This window comes from Mandrillus leucophaeus, unplaced genomic scaffold (genome assembly GCF_000951045.1).
Source record: "Mandrillus leucophaeus isolate KB7577 unplaced genomic scaffold, Mleu.le_1.0 Scaffold267, whole genome shotgun sequence".
NCBI classification, from domain to species: domain Eukaryota; kingdom Metazoa; phylum Chordata; class Mammalia; order Primates; family Cercopithecidae; genus Mandrillus; species Mandrillus leucophaeus.
The window spans coordinates 2,567,145-2,589,678 of NW_012102776.1; the positions used below are offsets into that span (position 1 = coordinate 2,567,145).

The 22,534-nt window shown below is 36.4% G+C and overlaps 1 protein-coding gene across 1 annotated transcript in view; it reads left to right on the forward strand.

The window, feature by feature from the left end:
• Positions 1–22,534, forward strand: part of DYNC2H1 (dynein, cytoplasmic 2, heavy chain 1) — a 376,294-nt gene that overhangs the window by 182,174 nt on the left and 171,586 nt on the right. Inside the window, exons 75-78 of the mRNA XM_011984411.1 lie at positions 343–474; positions 1,617–1,689; positions 16,918–17,078; positions 18,420–18,545. Coding sequence (XP_011839801.1) covers positions 343–474; positions 1,617–1,689; positions 16,918–17,078; positions 18,420–18,545 — 492 coding nt within the window. The remainder of the gene's footprint in view (positions 1–342; positions 475–1,616; positions 1,690–16,917; positions 17,079–18,419; positions 18,546–22,534) is intronic.

A 22,534-nucleotide genomic window follows, 5' to 3' on the forward strand; every position in this document is an offset into this window, starting at 1 on the left:
AAAAAAAAAAAAAAGATTTTACACTTGATCTTAATGACCGCATTTGTTTTCTTCATAAGGTAGAGATAGCTAGATACAAATGTTTTTACATAGAGAAAAGATTTAACTCCTGAGCACTGGTTTAGTACTACTTTGGAAGTTTATTTTAATTCTGGCTTTAATATTAGGTGAGTTTACCATAGTGTTGCTGACCTAGAAATAATTAGATAAGCCAACACAAAGTAGAAAATGAGCAATAAACATCAACTAATAATTGGTTCTCACTTTTAGTTTTTTAAAAAATAAATATATGTGCTTATATTTGCTTATAGCTCACTGTATATGGCCATTTTTATTTTTTAGATTGCTCTCCCCAGTCTTTATCAGACCCTCTGCTTTGAAGATGCAGCTCTGTGGCGTACTTATTATCATAATTCAATGTGTGAGCAAGAGTTTCCATCTATTCTTGCAAAGAAAGTTTCCTTATTTCAGCAGGTAAAATTTAGTGTTATCTAAATGCAAAAAAAAGTGTTTAATGTTTCTCTTATTATTCAGAAGCCATTTAAAGGAAAGCTTTGCTTTTAGAGTGTTACTTTACCTTTAATGGCATATTTAGGGAAGGGCTTGATGCTTTTGCCACTTTATTGACAATTAAATCATGCCAAAGTTTCTGGGCCGGGTTTCTCTCTCACTGTGGCTTTGTTATTCCCTTTGCCTGAGACCCCAGGGGGATTTTGTAATAGGAAAAATCTATTTCAGAAAGAAACTAAGGTACAAATTGTACAAGTTTTACAATCATTTCCTGGAGTTATTTTTAAGGAAAAGACCTAATAGTGAGTAACAGGGGATTTTTCCCATTCTATTTTAAAATAGAATGATGAAACCTACTGGCAGGTTCCACTCAAATTTTTTTGCTAGTCAAAAAGATTAGAGTGGGAGAGCTTTTCAGAAGTTGATTCTCCAGGAAATGACCTTTCCATTTATCTCTTCTCTTGATCTGACCCCTTTGTGTCTCCATATACAGTGAATTCTATTTCCCCAAGAGTGCTTAACCAAAAGGAAAATGACTAAGAAAAAATTGATTTGAAAACTTAAAACATCTAGGAATATCATAGATATATATGAATCAGTAGTCCCAGCTACTTGGGAGGCTGCGGTGCAAAGATCACATGAGCTCAGGATTCGAGGCAGCAGTGAGATGTGATTGTACCACTGCACTCCAGCCTGGGTGACAGGGCGAGACACTGTTTCTTTCCTGTTTTTTTTTTAAAGGTAAAAATAGTGATTTGAACATTTTAGGGAGGATTTCTGGGTCTCTGTTTGCTGTCAACAGAAATGCCTCACCTACATACCATGATTTTCACCTGCCATTTAGCCTTTTATTAGATCCGGAAGACGCTGCTAACCCTATGTTTACTTTTGATGATAGGCTTGAGGAAGTAAACGGATTTCAGTAACATTTTTGATATATACTTGCTATATACCTATAGTGACAGTTTAAAGCACAGTAAATATTATGAAACAATGATAAGTGTTCCCATATTTAGTAAACATTTGTTTAATTAGTTAACATTAATTATTGTTTAAAGTAGTTGCACAACTTTATTCTTTAAAAATATTCTGCATTTTATTTTAAGATTCTCGTAGTACAGGCGCTAAGACCGGACAGATTGCAAAGTGCCATGGCTCTTTTTGCATGTAAAACTCTGGGTAAGTGTGATGCTTTTCAAGAACTAGACCACTGACCTGAATTATTTGTTTTTAATTTACCTTTCATTTTATGTTAGCTTTAGATTAGAAATGTTATGATATCTCTTTTATTCATTCTGTTTATTTATCTTCCAGTCTCTACCTGTTTTAGAAAAACAATTCTCATCTGGGCATGGTGGCTCATCCTGTAACTGCCCAACAGGTTCACCTTGCCTGCTGCCTAGACAGAGCTGATTTGGCAAGACAGAATTGCCATGGAGAAAGAGTAATTCACACAGAGCCGGCTGTACGGGAGACCGGAGTTTTATTACTACTCAAATCAGTCTCCCTGAGCATTGGGGGTTGGAGTTTTTAAAGATGATTTGGTGGGTAGGGGCTTGGGAAGTGGGGAGTGCTGACTGGTCAGGTTGGAGATGGAATCATAGGGGGTTTCAAGTGAGGTTTTCTTGCTGTCTTCTGTTTCTAGGTGGGATCACAGAAATGGTTAGGTTTTACAATAGTGATGTTATCCCCAGGAGCCATTTGGAGATGTTCAGACTTTTGCAGCCAGAGGCTGCATTACCCCTAAACCATAATTTCTGATTTTGTAGCTAATTTGTTAGTCTGTAAAGGCAGACTGGCCCCCAGGCAAGAAAGGGGGTCTTTTTGAAAAAGGGCTATTATGAATTTTGTTTCAGAGTCAAACCGAAACCACCTTTGCAAAAAATAAAACTGAGGAAATTATGAGTGAAAGAGCTCAGACCAAACTGACTCCATCTTGCTTCTAACCTTTAAGCTATCCTTGTTCATTCTTGGGCATAGGCAGAACTAACCTTGGGAAGGAATTTAGTTTATGGTTTGACTCTGAAACAAGATTGATAATAGCCCTTTCGCAAAAAGACCCGCTTTTTGCCTGGGGATAAGTCTGCCTTCAAGGGACTAATAGGTTAGCTATGAGATTAGAAATTATGGTTTAGGCACTGGGCGTGGTGGCTCACGTCTGTAATCCCAGCACTTCGGGAAGCCAAGACGGGTGGATCACTTGAGGTCAGGAGTTTAAGACCAACCTGCCCTACTTGGTGAAACCCCGTCTTTCCTAAAAAAAAAAAAAAAGAAAGAAAGAAAAATTAGCCGGGCATGGTGGCGGGTGCCTGTAATCCCAGCTACTCGGGAGACTGAGGCAGGAGAATCTCCGGAACCCAGGAAGTGGAGTTTGCAGTGAGGAGATATCACACCACTGCACTCCAGCCTGGGTGACAGAGCAAGACTCAATTCCCCGCCCAAAAAAAGAAATTATGGTTTAGGGGTCATGCAGCCTCTGGCTGCAAGAGTCTGAACGTCTTCAAATGGCTCCTGGGTATAATATCACTATTGTAAAAACTAAGATCAGTGCTTGAGATATTTTGCAGACCCTGCATTAGGTGGATCAGCTGACACCACCTAGTCTGGTAATCTGGCTCAACCAGTTCTGTGATCCCACCCAGGAATAGAAGACAGCAAGAAGACCTCACTTCAGCCCCACTGTGAGTCCATCTCCAACCTGACCAATCAGCACTCCCCACTTCCTAAGCCCCTACTCACCAAATCATCTTTACAAACTCTGATCCCGAATACTTAGGGAGACTGATTTGAGTAATAAAACTCTGGTCTCCTGCACAGCCAGCTCTGTCTTGGTAAATCAACTCTGTCTAGGCAACAGGCAAGGTGAACCCATTGGGCACTACAAAACCATCAACTAAATTCCTTCCCAAGGTTAGTTCAGCCTACACGCAGGAATAAACAAGGTCAGCTTAAAGGTTAGAAGCAAGATGGAGTCGGTTAGGTCTGATCTCTTTCACTGTCATAATTTCCTGAATTACAACATTTGCACAGGTGGTTTTAATACCTGTAATCCCAGCACATTTGGAGGCTGATGGGGGAGGATTGCTTGAGCCCAGTAGTTTGAGACCAGTCTGGGCAGCATAGTAAGACCTTGTCTTTAGTAAATATTAAAAAATGAGCCAGGCACGGTGGCATATGCCTGTAGTTCTAGCTACTCAGGAGGCTGAAGTGGGAGGATTTCTTGAACTCAGGAGTTCAAGGTTGCAGTGAGCTGTGATTCTGTCACCGCACCCCAATGTGGACAGCCGAGCAAGACCTTGTCTCAAAAAAAGAAAAAAAGAAAAATAATTCTCTTTGTTGGATATAACCCATATATAATGTTGAATTAACTCTGACATCCTATATTTAGTGAAGGTATTTGGACTAGAGTGTTCCTCAATCCAATATGATTGGTGTCCTTACAAGAAGACATCCATGTAAAGACAGACACATAAGGAGAACATAATGTGATTACGAAGGCACAGATTCAAGTTGTACAACTACAAGCCAAGGAACACAGAAGATTTCTAGGCAACCACAAGAACCTAGGAAGAGATATGGATGTGTTCTTGTAGGGACACCAGTCATATTGAATTGAGGCACACTCTCGTCCAGTATGACCTCATTTGAAGTTAACTAATTCTGCTTGCAATAGCCCTATTTTCAAAAAGGTGAACATTTTGAGGGACAGGGGTTAGACTTCAACATATCTTTTTTGGGGGGTGGGGAGGGACACAGTTTAACCCATAACACCTACCAACCAAGCTTTTCGCATAATGCCTGTCTTCTGCCTCACCCATACACACACAAATACTTTGAGTCACTTTTTAGACTGGTCACCTGGTTGGTTAACGGTAAGTATATGGAAATAGTCTGGATATGCCCTGTGCTTTTGTTTACTTATGCAGGGGGAGGAAATGGTCACTGTTTATTCAACTCTGATAGAATGTTTATGTACCAGATAATTTTTACTCATGTCTGGCAGAATAATTATCCACCTTTCTTTTGGTTGCAAGTGACAGATACTATATTAAACTCACTTAAATGAATAAAGGAAATTTATTAGTTTAAGTATTCAATACTCAGGAAAGAAGAGATAGGGCTGGTCTTCGGGTTAACTGGACTTATACAACATCATGACTCAGACAATATCAGGAAACTCTGTCTTTGTCTCAGCCTTGAGTTTGTCTCTGTGTTTCTCTGCCCCCCTACTCCCATCTCTCTGTTTCTCCCTTTTTCTTTGTGTCTTTATCTCTCTCTTCCTCTCTTGTTGCTTTTAGACTCTCATTTTAATTTCTGCTTGTGTATTATCCTTAGTCTCAAGGGTTCGTAATATTCTGGTTTATAAAACTGCTAACTTCCTGGGTTATATTTTAAAGCTTATGATGAAAGAAGAAAGATAACTTTTCCTTCCCAACTTCACCATCAAAAATCCTAGAGAAGGACTCTGATTTGCTCAACTTAGGTTACATATCCACCTCTGCAACTAATCACATCAGAAATATATGGAATTACATTTCTCCAAAAGCAGCCATGGATGGGGGAGTGGTTATTACCAGAAGTGAAGGAGGGGATGCTGGTACAAAACAATAGATATGCATGATAATCAGGCTACATATAACCTGTTTTAATTTTTATATTTATTGATAGTTTGATACCTAACCTATTAATTTGTCAAGTGCAGCTGGGCATGGTGGCTCACGCCTATAATCCCAGCACTTCGGGAGACCAAGGTGGGCAGATCACCTGAGGTCAGGAGTTCAAGACAAGCCTGGAAAACGTGGTGAAACCCCATCTCTACTAAAAGTACAAAAATTATCTGGGTGTGGTGGCAAGTGCCTGTAATCCCAGCTACTGAGGAGGCTGAGGTGGGATAATTGCTTGAGCCCATGAGGTGAAGGATTGCAGTGAGCTGAGTGTCACTGCACTGCAGCCTGGGCTAAAGAGCAAGCCTCTGTCTCATAAATAAATAAATAATTTTTTAAAGTTCATTTTGGGAATCTACCTCCTTTAAGAGTTATAAGTATATAACTTGATTCTGTAGCTGTTGGTGGAAATGTTCTGTAAATGTCTATTTGGTCTATAGTGTAGATTAAGTCTAATGTTTCTTTGTTGATTTTCTATCTGGATGATCTGTCTAATGCTTATAGTGGAGTGTTGAAGTCGCCTGCTGTTATTGTATTAGAGTCTATCTCTCTCTTCAGCTGTAATAATATTTACTTTATATCTGGATATTCCAGTGTTAGGTATATAGATACTTACAATTCTTAAATTCTCCTGCTGAATTGACTTCTTTATCATTATATAATGACTTTTTTGGTCTCTTTCTATAGTTTTTGTCTTGAAATCTATTTTATCTGATATAAGTACAGCTACTCCTGCTCTTTTTTGGTTTCCATTTGCATGGAATATCTTTTTCCATCTCTCTATTTTCAGTCTATATGAGTCTTCATATATGAACTGAGTTTCTTGTAGGCAGCATATAGTTGGGTCTTATCGTTAATCTATTCAACCACTGTTTCTCTTTTACGTGGAGAATTTAGTCCATTTATATTCAGAGTTATTATTGATAGGAAAGGACTCTGGCTATTTTAGGAAAGGGCTAACTGCGGCTATTTTGTTATTTGTTTTCTGGTTGTTTTTGTTAGTCTCTCTCTCTTTTGTTTTTTTTCTTTCTTCCTGTCTTCCTTTGTGTGTAAGGGATCTTCTCTGGTAGTATATTTTAACTTCTTTCTTTTTTTTGTGTGTGTGTGTATCCATTATAAGTTATTTCCTTTGTGGTTACTATGGGGCTTGAAGAAAACATAACCAGTGGATTTTAAACTGATGACAACTTAACTCTGATTACAAAGAAAAGAAGAGTAAAACAAACCAAACAAACAAAAAAAATTTACACTAAAACTCAATTCCCCTTCCCCCATTTTGAGGATGTTTTTGGTCTCAATCTATATCTTTCTATATTGTCTATCTCTTAGCAATTTATTGTGGTTATTATTTTTGATAGGTATCTTTTAGACTTCATAATAAAGACATGAGTGGTGATATAGTTTGAATATACGTCCCCAGCAAATCTCACGTTGAATTGTAATCTCCAGTGTTGGAGATGGGGCCTGGTGGGAGGTATTTGAGTCATGGGGGCAGATCCCTTGTGGCTTGGTGTTGTCCTCACAATAGTGAGTGAGTTCTCTCAAGACCTGGTTGTTTAAGCATGTGGCACCACCCTCCCCAACTCTCTCTTGCTCCTGCTTTTGCCATGTGACTTGCAAGCTGCTGTTCTTACCATGTGAGACACTTACTCCTCCTTTGCTTTCTGCCATCAGTAACAGCTCTCTTGAGGCCCCCACAGAAGCCTAGCAGATGCTGGTACCATGCTGGCAGAATTGTGAGTGAATCAAATCTCTTGTCTTTATAAATTAGCCTATCTCAGATATTTCTTAATAGCAACACAAGAATGCCTAACACAAGTGATTTACACACTGCAGTTACAGTGTTAGCATTTTCTGTATTTGTCTGTAGACTTACTTTTACCACTGACTTTTATACCTTCAGATGATTTCTTATTGCTTAAGAATCCTTTTCTTTTAAATTGAAGAATTCCCTTTAGCATTTCTTATAAGATAGTTCTGGTGTTGGTGACATTTTTTAGCTTTAGTCTGCCTAGGGAAGTTTTTATTTCTTTCTTATGTTTGAAGGATGTTGTTGCTGGATATAATATTCTAAGTTGGAAGCTTTGTTTTGCCTTTAGCACTCTGAATATGCCATCCCCCTCCCTCCTGGCATGTGAGGGTTCCACTGAGAAATGTGCTGCCAGACACATGGAGCTTCTTTATATGTTATTTGCATCTTTTGTCTTGCTGCTTTTGGAATCTTTTCTTTGTCCTTGGCCTCTAAGAGCGATTATTATATGCCTTGAAATAGTCTTATTTAGATAGAATCTGTCGGTGATTTTGACTGTCTTGTACCTGAATATTCTTACCTTTCTCTATGCTAGGCAAGTTCTCTGTTACTATTTCTTTGAATAAACTTTATATCCTGAGCTCTTTCTTTACATCTTCTTCAAAGCCAATAACTTATAGATTTGTCCTTTTGAAGTTATTTTTTTAGATCTTGTAGACATACTTCATCCTTTTTATTCTTCTTTCTTTTTTCTCCTCTATATTTTCATGTTTTCAAACTCACTAATGTATTCTTCTGTTTGATAAATTCTGCTATTGAGACACTGATGCATTTTTCAGTTTGTCAATTGTATTTTTCAGCTGTAGGATTTGATTTGTTTTATAAAATTATTTGAATCTCTTTGTTAAATTTCTCTGATATAGGCCAAGTGCAGTGGCTCACACCTATAATCTCAGCACTTTGGAAGGCCAAGTTGGGCGGATCACTTGAAGTCAGTAATTCAACACCAGCCTGGACAACATAGTGAAACCCCATGTAAAAATACAAAAATTAGCCAGGCATGGTGGCAGGCACCTGTAATCCCAGCTACTCAGGAGGCTGAGGCAGGAGAATTGCTTGAATCTGGGAGAGGCGGAGGTTGCGCTGAGCTGAGATTACACCACTGCACTCCGGCCTGGGCCAGTGAGACTGTCTCAAAAAAATTTTTTTCTCTGATATAATTCTGATTCATTCTCTGTGTTATCTTGAAGTTCATTGCGTTTCCTCAAGACAGCTATTTTGAATTTCTTGATGGAGAGGTTACATATCTCTGTTACTTCAAGATTGGTCACTGGTGCCTTATTTAGTTCATTTGCTGAGGTCATGTTTTCTTGGATGTTTCTGATGCTTGTGGACTTTCATCATTGTCTGGACATTGAAGAGTTAGATATTTATTCCTGTCTTCAGAGTCTGGACTTGTTTTTACCTGTTCTTCTTGAGAGGGCTTTCTAGGAATCCAAAGGAGACTGAGTGTTGTTACCGAAGCCCGTTTTCACTAAAGCTGTTTTAGTACTATTGGGAACCCTAAGCCCAAGAACTCTATGACTCTTGCAGACTCCTAGAAACACAGCCTTGGTGGACTTGAGGAAGATAAGGGAGAATTTTCTGGGTTCCTAGACAAAATCTTTTGCTCTCTTTCCTCTCTTTCCTCCAAGCAAAAGGATTCTCTCTCTATGCTGGGTTGCCTAGAGTTTGGGGAGAGTTGATATGGGCTCTGCCTTGACCACCACAGCTGGTACCATGCTGAGTCATACCTGAAGCCTCAAGCCTTCCAGACCAGCACAGTACTGAGGCTTGCCCAAGGCCTGTGACAACTACTGCTTGGCTGTCACTGATGTTCATTCAAGGCCTGAGGCTACCTTAGTCAGTAGGTTGTAAGCCAGCAGATTCCCTTCTGGCCCAGAATGGATCTTGAAACATCAACTAAGGAGCAAAGGCCTGGAATCATAGGCTTCAGGAATCTTCCTGGTGCTTTATTTTCCTGTGACTGGGCTTTTGTCCAATTTACAAGACATAGTCCTCTGTACTATTCTCTCACCTTCCGCCGAAGAGAAGGAACCTGTCCATGTGCTGCATTGCCTGGAGTTGAGGGAGTGGTGATGCAAGTACTCTTGTGGGCTGCTGCAATTGGGGTTACACAGGGTCACACCCCAAGCCCACTGCTATGGACACCAGAATAGCACCAAGGCTTGCCCAAGGACTGCAGTCACTGTGTCCTGACTGCTACTCAGATTTATTTGGGCCCTCAGGCCATTTAATTAGCTAGTGGTAAAGATGACTGGGACTTGGTTTCTTCCTGCTGAAGCAGAGGACTTCCCTCTGGCCCAGGGCTGCTTTATATGCTCCTTCCATGGGCACTGGTAGAATTCTGCCTGGTAATGAGGAGAAAATTAAAGAAAGAAAAAGGAAAAGAAATAAGCTTTTCTGTATTAGGCTGACTTATCCCAGAGGCAGCAACAAGCACAGCCCAGACTCAGGAAAAGCCTCGATAAACACTATCTGAGAAACTAGGACACAAAGGAATGTGCTCTGGAGACTCTCCCAGTTCTCCCTCAACATAGGAAGGAGAAAAACAAAATTTCCTTTCTCTTATGGTATGAGTTTATAGATTCCTGTTCTCTGTAACTAGTAGCTTCAAGTATTCTGTTTTATCTAAGCAGTACAATGAAGCTCATGAACCATCTGAGCAGACCTGAGCTACAGCCACCTGGGCACCATAGTGAAGGTTATGAGATAAGCCCATGCAAGACACTTGAGCAAAACCTAGGTAACAGCCATCTGGGCTGAATAGCAAGGGTCATGTGTCATTCTGGGTTATGCACCTGTCACAATTTGATTAACTGGCTTCGTTCTGCCTCTGTATCCTTGCTTTCACATCACTGCGATCCTGCTTCAAGCTAGCCCACTCCCTTTTTGAAGTGTATATAAAGGTCAAGAGCTGTCTTTTTTCTGGGCCCAGTCTCAGGATTTTAATCCAGTGGGTCTGAGTGCACTCAATAAAATCCTCTTTACTCTGAGGTCTCTCTTGTCCCCCGATTCCTGCAACAGTATTGTGTTCTGCTCAGTGACTGGACCACACTGAGTTCCAATGTAAAGTCACACTCACTTCACTTTCCTCCCCTATGCACACAGATTCTCTCTGTGCTGTTCTGCCTGTGGTTGGGGAAGGAGTGGTATAGGCAATCCAAGACTATTTTTCCTACTCTCTTCAATGCCTCTTTCCTTGTGATTCTATTGAAATCAGCTGCTGTGATCACTCACTAGATTTTTGGTTCATATGAAGGTGTTTTCTTATGTGGATATTCAGTTTGATGTTCCTGCAGGGGACAATTGCTGGAAGATTCTATTTGTCCATCTTGCTCTGCCTTCTTCTTAACTGTTGATCCTAAAGACTGCAGTAGTTGGAAAAAAAGATACTGGTGTCCATGTTTGGAAATGCTTTAGAATATGCTTTATCTTGTTACTGTAACAATTAACATGTTCACAAATTTGGATACACATGGTGAGTAATCACTGTGTAATACACATCTAAGAATATGGAAAACAGTTGTCCCTGTATTTAGCATTAAGATTAGTTGAAGTAGCCTTTTACTAGCATTTTTGAGAAAATAGAAGCAGTAAGACAAAAATTCTTCATTTCCCATCAACACATCTACCATTTGCATTAGTACTCATTCTCATTCTGCTTTCCTTTCTCTTACTATGAAAGAATATCTTAGCTGTAATCAAAGGTCAACTCATTTACTGTTTTCTTCTTCACTTCTGCCATTATCATCTTCTCCCACATCATGAATTTCACCATCTTTGCTGGATCATTTTTTTCAGCATACAAATATATTTTAGTATCATCTGTCTTAAAAATACCTCCCTTGGTCTCAGACCCTTTTCTAGCCAGTATCCTATTTTTCACTTCTTTCTAAACTCAAAGTTGTCCATTTCTTTCTTTATAGAACACATTCTTCTCTTGATTGTTATGTTTCTTTTTTCATTCCCCAACCCTCTTAGGCTGTTCCTTTTTACTTTCCTTTACTGGCTTCTTGTCTGCATGTCTTCTAAGTGTTAGAGTACTTTTCTTTTTTACTATAGTTTTGCCCTGGGTTTTATTCTTTCGTTATTACATATTCTCCCTGTAGGCGACCTTACCCAATCCCTGGATTTAAATATCATTCTTAAATTATTGACTCTTGTATCTCTTATTTCCAGCCCTGAAATTCTAGGCTTGTGTATTTAATGCTTATGTGATGTTTTTGTATTAAAAACAGCAAAAATAAATATCTCAAATTTAATGTGATCAGTACAGAACTTTTGATTTGTTTATACTATCATCCACTCAACTGTTTAATCCAAAACCCCAAAAGTACAGTCATGTGTTGTTAAAACAGTTGTTTAACAGTTTAACAGTGTTGTTTAACAAAAGTACAGTCATGTGTTGTTTAACAGTGGGGATGCATTCTGAGAAATGTGTCATTAGGCAGTTTCATTGTGTGAATATCATAGAGTGTACATAAACCTTGATTGTACACCCTCATACACACCTAGGCTATATAGTATAACCTATTGCTCTTAGGCTACAAACCTGTGCAGCACATTCATGTACTGAATGCTATAGGCAATTGTAACACAGTGGTAGGTATTTGTGTCTCTAAACATAGAAAAGATACAGTAAAAATATAGCATTATAATCTTATGGAATGACCATGGTATACATGGTCCATCGTTGATTGAAAAGTCATCGTGCAGCTCATGTAATTCTTTCCTCTCTTTTCTTTCTTTCTATACCCAACCTACCATCAAATTCTTTTGGTTTCAACCCTAAAACTTATTCTGAATTCATTTTATTTGCTTTATTAGTACCAACCTAATACAAGCTACCATCAGCTCTCAATTACTGCCATACCTTTTATTTGTTGTCTCTATCTTCAGAATATATCCAGAATCCAGTCACTTCTCAGACCTTTAGGACTTTCTACCACTTTGTTTAAGCCATTTTTACATAAGCAAGATTATTATCATTCAGGCATCTATCCTTCCCCACTTGAAGTCTATCCTCAATATAGCAGCTTTTTGAAATATAAATTAGATCATATCATTCCTCTGCTCCAACTCTTCTGATGGAATGTGACATCTCATCTTCTTCAGAATCCTTACAATGTCCTACAAGGTCTTACCCTCAGATCTTATCTCCTAACCACTCTTGACCCTTGCTCAGTTCTTTACCCACATAATTGTCTTTTTCTTGCTTTTTTACTGCTGTAAGTATGTTTCTGAAATATCAGAACCTTTGTACTTGCTGTTACTATTGCTCAAATGCATATCAAAATAAAACAGGACACTTTCCAGAGAGGTTCTTAAGAGTTTTTTTCCTACTACCCATTTAGTCTTTAATAATGTGGTCTTTGTGCCACATTGCACATGACCTTTCCTACTGATTTTATAGTTTGACTATCAACTCTTTGAAATACTTATGGTACTATTTCATCTCCAGGTCAAGTTGACATTTAAGGTTTAATGGCATTAATTAAAAACCTCATGTTATTTATATATTCAGATGCTTTGAAAGTTTAATACACTTCTAAAATCATACTCTTTCTAAGCAAAAATTATGTTTACTATTTTATGGCTGTATGACTTTGTATTTGGTTAAGTAGCTTTATTAAATTGTTTTCATGTAAAATTGGAGTTTTTATTTCATGAATAAGTTTTAAAAATTCAAATCACTGGAGAACAACAGGCACTTACCTCTTTTTAACCAAATTTTAGAGCTTTGATTTTAAATGTAATTTCTCAAGCATCATTCATATGGAAAGATCCTTATTAAGTTTTAGCAACTGTTTTAATAATCTATAAACCTTAAAAATAGTAAATTAAAAAGATGTATTTATGGAAGTAGTTTTGATTTGAAGATTTAAATTAGTATAGCAATCCTCAAAGCTTTTAGGGATGCCTGTTTAATAAGATTCTACAAAGCAAGACTTATGTGCTGGCAAAATCTACTACATTACTTTTTTAAAATGGTACTGACCAGATGAAAGTATTCTTACTTCTGTAATTCTGATGTAATTTTGACTTAAAAAAAACTATTATGAGGAGTATATTATGCTATGTGTATTGAGGTATTGGGAATGTAAAGAGACATGTCCCCATACAGTGCTGCAATAACTACAGGAACCAGAAATTTTTAAAGGTTCTTCATCCAAAAGTTTTTTTTGAACTATGCATCCTTCCTAGTTTTACAGTTCTGTACCTCTCTTATGGCATCATCCCTTCCCATGTACCTTGCTTTCATAGCTCAATCTGTCTTATCAAGTCTGTGTCTAAAAGAAAGACTTAAGAATATTTGCATTCATTTTCTACTGCTACTAGAAATTTATCAGGTTTAAACAATGCCCAGTTATCATCTTCTGCAGGTCAGAAACCTGATGGGCTCACCAGGTTTCTTTGTTCCAAGTTTTGGAAGCCCTGGGGTAAATCCACTTCCAAACTCATTAAGGTTCACAGCCCTATTCAGTTTTAGGACTGAGGTCTCCATTTTCTTTCTGTCTTTTGGTGTCATTCTCAGCTTTTAGATGCCAGTTGGTATCTAGCCCCCTTCCTCCGTCTTTAAAGCCAGCATTTGCAGATTGATTCCTTTGCATGCTTCATGTCTCTCCTGTTTCTCTTTTCTGCTACACTTCTTTGACTCTAACTAGAGAAACTGCTCCCCTTTTAAGGGGTCAATTGATTAGCTTGGCCCACGTGAATAACACAGGATAATCTTCTTACTTTTAGGTTCATGACCTTAGTTTTATTTGCAAAGTCCCTTCACAGCAGTACTTAGTTTAGTTTTTGATTGAATAACCAGGGCTTAGGATTCTTGAAAGAGATATCTTTAGAATTCTGCTTACCACAACATATTTGACTTTTTTACTTGTCTCTAGGGTTGAGTACCATTCCATTTCTAAAGCGTAGTTTCCCATTTAATTGGTTCACATATATTGGGTTAGGTAGTGGCTGTTGATTTTCCTCTTTTTACTGATGGTTGTGATACATTTTTACAATTGTTTTTTTCTCATAAAAGAAAGGTAATTTTATACATCTGATACTTATTAGCTCTTTGTTACCGAGGATGAGAGGAATGAAAAAGAATGAATCTATTATACTTACTATGTATAATAGTTTTGATAATTTGCCACTTTCTTTACTCAGGTACCTGCAAAGTACAGGAGTCAATTTGTCCTTTTTCAACTGCAAGTTATTTCTTTTTTATTATATCAATATTTTATTTGCATAAAATGCAATAAAGGTTTAAGTTATTCCTCTGTCTTATTCTTATTTTTTTGAAAGAAATGCTGTATTTATTTTTAAACTTATGGTCAGAATATCAGGTTCCAGTGATTTCCAAATAGTTTTGGAATCACAGAGCAATTTTTCATGCACAGTGCACTTAATTCACAGTGCAATTATTATTTTTGGCTCTCTAACTTTATTAAATAGTTTTGAATGATTCGTATTGAGGAGTCTGATGGTATCATGAATCAGAATTATTTGGACTGATAAAACCAGTATACTCAGTTCACTTAAAGTGCAACAGAAATTTTGCTGGAGTTTTTTGGGCAGGATGGCTAACATCTAATTCCAAGTAATACGAATGTCACCTGTGTTACATTAAATGGCAAGGTATTTTTCATGATTTTTTTCTCCAACTCAAAATGTTTTATTGCTTTGAAATATTGTGTAAAATGAATTAATGGAGATATATCCTGTGGGATTTTAAAATTAAAAGTTATAATTGAATTTGCTAGTCTCTGGATATAAAGTAGTGAAAGATTCAGTATGATTCTTGCCCACATGAAGTTTACAGTGTACATTGGTTAAATAAACAAGTGGTATGGTAATCTGCATTTTAGCTTTTTTAGACAGTTTTTGTATTGGCATATATTTTCCAAATAAAGCACACTTAAGTCAGCAAGTAGTTATTTTAAATGAAAATATTTTATATATTTTGACATTTTTATTGTATAATATATAGTAATTAGAGGAGTATCAGGAAATGCATAGACATGAAAAGAAAATGAGAAACACCTGCTATTCCATCATTAGCACTAATCATTGTTAACTTTTCTATGTATGCCTTTGCTTTCTTTTTATGCACGTAGAAGTGTATATATTACAATTTGGCATTATTGCCAAATCTCTTGAATAATCTTATTTCTCTGTATATTATCTTTGACCTCAACATGCTTGTAACTTCAGCTTCAATGTATGGCTATCAGAAATTACTCAGACTCCTGTTAGAAACTCAATTTCTTTCTACCAGTTTTTAGCTAGTATCAACAGCTACAATGAAAAGTCCTCGTACATGCTTCTGCATCCATATCCTGAATTGTTTCTTAAATTATTATAATTTTAATTACTGATCAAGGCCATGTACATTTTAAAGACTTTTGATACACTTTATTAAATCAGACAATATATTTAATTGGCCTAGATATTTATTGAATTTATGAATAAATAAGTGAATGCAAAATGAATAGAAATATTTCTTACGGCATTGCAAGTACATAAGAATTCTTTATTGCTAAATTTAAATTGCTAACAATTGAATAGTTGTTAGCAATTTAAACTTAGTTAAAAAGAAAATTTATAAAATATGCCTCTAAAAACAATTCATCAATTTTAAGTGGCTCTTGGAGTAAATTTCACCTGTTATTAGGAATATTTCTGACTTTGGAAATGCTTAGCATTATGGGTTGCTGTTGTGAAGAATAGCCAAGGGTGCTGCTTTATGCATGAAATGTACCTTTTCAGGTTGGTTACCTAGAAATGTCTCTTTTGACCCATCATGATAACATTGAATTTATATTTTAAAGTGTTTACTATTCTTAATTCTTTAAGGATGTCCATATCTGAGGTGCAGTCTTGTCTATTCACTTCTACTTTTGAGAATATATGGAAGCCCTTCTTGCCCATGTACTCACTCAGTTACATACTCCTAATTTTTTCTTAATTTTTAAGTCCGGTGTAACACTCATTTTAACTCAATTCAAATAAGTATATTTTAAGTTATTAATTCACATGAGCCTTTTCAGTTTGGCTTTTATGAAATACATTAATAATGGAAACATTCAAGTTTTAGCAGAAGAGAGAGTATTAGTTTTCTTCCCCATAAAATTAATATAATGATATTTGTTTCTCAGGATCATTGTATGGTTTAGATATCATTTAAATAAACTACCTGATATAATGCTTAGCATTCAGTAGGTGATGAATAAATGGCATTTGTTACAATTATTATACTTATTTTGCTTCCAAAGGACCTGTGGATTGCTTTATCCTTGTTTTACAATTGAGGAAACTGGGGCACAGTGCATTTTAATGATTTGCATAGGGTCATTTGGCTAACAAATATAAACTGACAGCTATGTATTTCTGTCTTAAGCATTCTTTTCACTACCCATACAGCCTTTTTTTCCCCATGGGCATAAGAAATAACTTTTTGGCATGAAATCATTTACCCATATCATGAGAAATCTGATTCCCCATATGCATGACACAGAGTAGGCACTCAGCTATCATTAATGAATTGTATTGGACTAATGAGATATATAGATTGATGGTTGGGTTTACTCTTCTCTTGCATTGTGGTCTCAATTTACAATACACCTACAGGCCTGTATTGTGGTCTCAATTTACAATACAGATGTTAAATGTGGTAATCAGGGTACCTACCTCATAGCATTGTAATAATAAGATGATACCATACATGGAAAACATTTAGAAAAATGCCTGGCATCTTAAGCATAAAACAGACGTTAACTCTTAATAGTATATGATTTTAGAGTGGAAAAACTTTAATATATGATGAGATTATAACTCACCTGGGTATTCTCTATTATATATCATATAATTAGATTTAATACACTTTTTAACAATGCATACTGCTTTTATTTTTAATTTTTAAAATATATCTTTTAGGACTGAAAGAGGTGTCCCCACTGCCTCTAAATCTCAAACGTTTATACAAAGAGACACTGGAAATTGAACCCATCTTGATAATTATTTCTCCGGGTGCCGATCCTTCTCAGGAACTTCAAGAACTTGCTAATACTGAAAGAAGCGGCGAGTGTTATCACCAGGTAAGTACATATTGTCCCGCTGTTTTTGTCTTTGCTATTGCTGTTCCCGCACTTGATGATATTGGTCAAATGAACATTTTTGGTTGTGATAAGCCAAATAATGCCCCAAAAATTGTCTATGTCCTAATCCTCAGAACTGTGGATATGTTATTTTCCATGGCAAAAGGAACTTTGCTGATCTAATTAAGGATCTTCAGATGGGAAGAGTAGCCTGAATTAGCCAGGTGGACCCAATATAAAATTACAAAGGTTTTTTTTATAAGAGGGAGACAGGTGCGTCAAGAGCGAAGATAGGAGATACGATGATCCAAGTAGAGGTCAGAGAAGACAGACTGTGCTGTGCTACTGGCTTTGAAGATGGAGGAACGGGCCATAAGCAAAGAAATGTAGGTGGCTTCCAGAAACTGGAAAAAACAAGGGAAGAATTATCTTTTAGAGCCTTTAGAAAGAACATAGCGTTATAGTAGTACCTTTATTTTCAAACCCAGAACCTTGATTTTAGGCCAGTGAGAAACTTCTAGCCTCCAGACATTTGGTGATAATTGAAGGCACTAAATCTGTTGTAATTTATTAAAGCAGCTATAGGAAATTCATAAATTTGCTTTCATTTTGAGAATTACTTTTAAAATTTTACTTGGATGCTTTTACGATAAATCACAGTAATGTTCATTTACACTTTATTTACCTGAACTGAAAGAAATACATAAAATTTTGAGTAAAATGTATTCATTGTAATGTAATTTTTTTTCCCTGAGGTAGGAACTTTTGTTTGTTCAGGGTGTCTCCTTTTTTTCAGTTTGCATGTAAATTTGAAAATGAAATGTATTAATTCACCCTCAATGTTTAACAAGTGAATACATCTTTTTCACTGGGAAAATAATTAATAATGATTTTTTAAACAACTGAATACTTCATAGCAACCCAAAATTGAACAGTAAAAATTTTACAAAGAAAAATATAAATGAAATATAGCAAAATAGTAGCGCTGTTAGGCTCAGGTGTGCAGGTTTTGCACTAATAGAGAGTTCTGGTCAATCATAGTAGATTAGGTCTATATTAGGTCAATATTCAGGTATCAGTGAGGTGTCTTCGGAAGGGGAGCTCTACAGATTGTACCTGTTACTAGTGATTCTGGCAGGAAACTTAAACTATTCATATAAGCTTTTAATTATTTAAAGAAGATTAATTTCTGGTATTAGTTTGATTCTTCTTCCAAATTTATTGTTAAAGCCAGTTAGGAAGGTTTGGGGATTACTATTATTGAATCTCATACCGTTATATTATAACATGTTAGCAGATCTGTTTTTTAAATTTTGTTTGTTTGTTTTTTTGCTTTTGCAGGTTGCCATGGGTCAAGGTCAAGCTGATTTAGCAATTCAAATGCTAAAAGAATGTGCCCGCAATGGAGACTGGCTCTGTTTGAAGAACTTACATCTTGTGGTATCTTGGCTGCCAGTTCTGGAAAAGGTAGATTCAGATAAATGTGGTACAGATAATATCTATTGTACTCAACTTAGTAATCTCCAAGGGACATCAGTATTAAAATGTCATGCATTATTTATGATGATTTAAAAAGTAGTATTTGAGAAATTTTAGATTTAAATATTTCCTAAATATGTACAATTATGCAAAATAAGATATTAATAGGAAGTCTATAAAAATCTTTTTTTAAGGGCATATAAGAGAAGCCAAGACATTTTTAATGAAGACTGACAGGGAAGCTTGGAAGAAATATGTATACCATTAGTTTCTTTTTCTGCTCCTGTTCTCTTGGTCTGTATTGGGAGAAGAGACATAATAGGGTGTCAGAGGGAACTGCCTCACTTCCTATGGCTAATGAAGCTAGAGAGTAAACTGAAGCAAATGTTTCATTTATCTCAAATGGACTCAGGAGAAAAATAGTCTTAAGACCAGACAAGTCACTGGATAGGCTTTACATGCAAACCTAGATTTTATTCTGGTGCTTATTTAAGAAAGATGAGTAGGGTCTTGGGTAGTTAGAGATGATTCTGAAGAGATATTCCTTGAAAGCCAAATGGGATTTTGCTAAGTATAGGCAAAGAAAGGATATCATGATTCTAATTCCATCAGCACAAGCAGAGATAGTGCTGGGGATGTCCATCCCTAATACAAGGAATGAAGAGATGTCCTTGATAGTGCTAGAGGGGCAGGCCAGGCAGGGAAGTGTGGGGAAATTGAGTTAGATGACTAGGAAAGAGCTAGGTTATGGAATACACTGAGAACCATGCAGAAGATTTTGGAATTTTTGTCCTGGGACTTAGAGAGCCAAAGGAGGTCCTTAACAGAGAAGTTTATTTATTCTGGCAGTAGTATATAGTATAGAAGCAAACAGAATAGAGTAAATTGAGGGAGGTCCTGCCCTAGTTGTGAGGTATTAAAAATTTCTGCAGTCCTAATTAATTGGCAACTACACACTTCCACAAATAGAGTCAATAAATTTTTGATGAATAAGTTAATGAGTAAGTGAATGAACTGATGGACCATGGTGATTCATGATTCATTACCTGTAATCAAGAGGAGATACAGATTTTAGACTATGAATATTCATGTAATTATATTATGGCTTTCTGTAAAAATTACTAGTGTGTAAAAATATAATTTTTTTTTTTTTTTTTGAGACAGAGTCTCACTCTGTCCAGCCCAGTCGCCCAGGCTGGAGTGCAGTGGGACGATCTCGGCTCACTGCAAGCTCCACCTCCTGGGTTCACACCATTCTCCTGCCTCAGCCTCCTGAGTAGCTAGGACTACAGGTGCCCGCCACCACGCCTGGCCAATTTTTTTGTAGTTTTTGTAGAGATGGGGTTTCACCGTGTTAGCCAGGATGGTCTGGATCTCCTGACCTTGTGATCCGCCCACTTCGGCCTCCCAAAGTGCTGGGATTACAGGCGTGAGCCACCGTGCCCAGCCAAAAATATAAAATTTATGTCTGATAAATCATATATGTTTTGTTTTGTTTTGTTTTTGAGACAGAATCTTGCTCTATTGCCCGGACTGGAGTTCAGTGACACAGTTTTGGCTCACTGCAACCTCCACCTCCCGAATTCAAACGATTTTCGTACCTCAGCCTCTGAAGTAGCTGCAATTACAGGCATATATCACTATGCCTGGCTGATTTTTGTATTTTTAGTAGAGATAGGGTTTTGCCATGTTGGGCAGGCTGATCCGAACTCCTGGCCTCAAGTGATCTCCTGCCTCAGCCTCCCAAAGTACTGGGATTGCAGGTGTGAGCCACCACCCCTGACCTGATAAATCAAACATGTTTTAAGATATATAAAGAAGACTGGTGAATACTTGTACTGCTTTCTGTGTCAAACAGTTGATTGATAGCTACTAATCTATGTAAAATATAGTTATTATCTTGAAAGCACATCTTAATTAGAACTCTTAGAAACAGTACATAATATTATATAATTTTTAAAATAACTGATTATTTGCTTTTCTATTAGTTTGAATGAATTGATTGGATATAAATTTATAAATTTATTGTAAATCCAACTATATCCAGCTATAAATCCAACTATATCACAATGTATTGTTTTACCTTTTAAATTTTTTTAGATGTACTAACCCAAAGCAAAGGTTTATATAAATTTTCCTTTTTAAAGTTATGAGGTGTAAATACATTTTGTCCTTTATAATTTTAAGCAAGCACAATGTTTTTGTGGCCATTCTTTTGTCATTTCTTTCCATCATCTTAACTCTACATTTCATGTGATATTAAAGGAATGTTACTGTTTGACATCAATTATATTAAAATAATTTTTAGACTTCATTCTCTTTTAGAGCTATCAAAATTTCTTCTGTCATTTATTTATTCATTTATTAAATTTACAGATACTTGCTGAGTACAAGAAAAAGCCAGAAATTGTGCCAGGTTCTGGTTACCTACAGAATTTTTACCTGCTCTCTGGGAACTTAATTTAGAAGAGACAGATCACATTAAGAACTATATTGTGGGATGAGGAATACTAAGGGAAAAATTTACAAAATGACATGGGTGATTAAACCTGCTTTGGATTGTGGTAGTGAAGAGTTGGAGAAGATATTCCCCTAAGACACGATATTTAAATTATATTTTGACAGATAAGTAATAATTTGTCAGGTTACAAAGAGAATAATAGGCAGAGAAAATATGATGAGTATAGATAGTCATAAGAGTCTGGATAAATGACTAAAGCCCACAGTATGAGAAAGCATGGGCAGATTAGTTTGTATGGTGAAGTTTTGAATTTATATTACAGGCCATAAGGTGCTACTAAAAATTGTAAATAAGGGAATTAATATCATTATATAACTCTGTAGAAGCAAGAATTAAAGCAGTGAGAATCTAAAGACTTTAAGAAGGCTGGTAGTGCCGGGGGCTGTGGCTCACGCCTGTGATCCTGTCTCTTATACACATCTAGATGTGTATAAGAGACAGATGTTGCCCAGGCTGGTCCTGAACTCCTAGGCTCAAGCAATTCTCTTGTGTTGGCTTCCCAAAATGCTGGGATTACAGGCATGAGCCACCGTGCCTGGTCCTACCTGTTATTTTAGATCGGTACTGCTCTTTTTCATCTGAAGGTGTTAGTTTCATTTAAGGAAGAAAAAGGATAAGCATTAATCCAGGAATGCAAAGATGATTTAATACAGGAAATATTTTAATTGAATGATTATAAGGTCTAGTAAGAAAGAACTTTCCCAGAATCTTCTCCAGCTACAATCCCGCTATACACTTCTACTCATCTATATCCTAGAACTGGATTGCATGAGCCGTGAGGGCGGGGGTATTTGTTTTGCTTGCATTTTTGAACTTAGCATATAATTCAAGGCCAAGTAAGAGGAATTCAGTACATATTTCAATAAGGGGGTATTATTATACCAGGTAAACTGTTCCTTGAATGTTTTAACGTGTGACCTTTTCTGGGATCTTTAAGAGATAATTTGATTACATTTTTATGGAAATTTTCAGTTTGATTTCAATTATCAGTGAACTTTTTTTTTATTTCTGGAATCACTATAGGAAATTTTAACTATCTTAGCTTAGACTATTTGTGTAGTTCATTGAGATGTTCAAAATGATTATATGTATGTGCATATATATAATATAGACATATATTATCATTTTTTAAAATTGTTAAATTCACTTCATTATTTTTTTCTTTTTTCGATTAGTTGTCAGAGTTGTTTAAAAAATTTGTTTTCCAAAGAACTGATCCTTTACTTATGAATTTGCTTTTCCTGATTCTTTTCATTTCACTGAATTTTCTTTTTTCTGTTTTTCTTTCTAATGCTGTCTTTAGATTTTTTCTGCTTTTATTCTTCCTGATTTCTTGAGTTGAATGCTTGTTTTGTATTTACTTGCATTCATACTGAAATTGTTCTAAGTCTGAATTTGCAGCTTAATATGTCTTTGGCTTTATTTCACAATTTTGGCATATTAGTGTTTTTGTTTC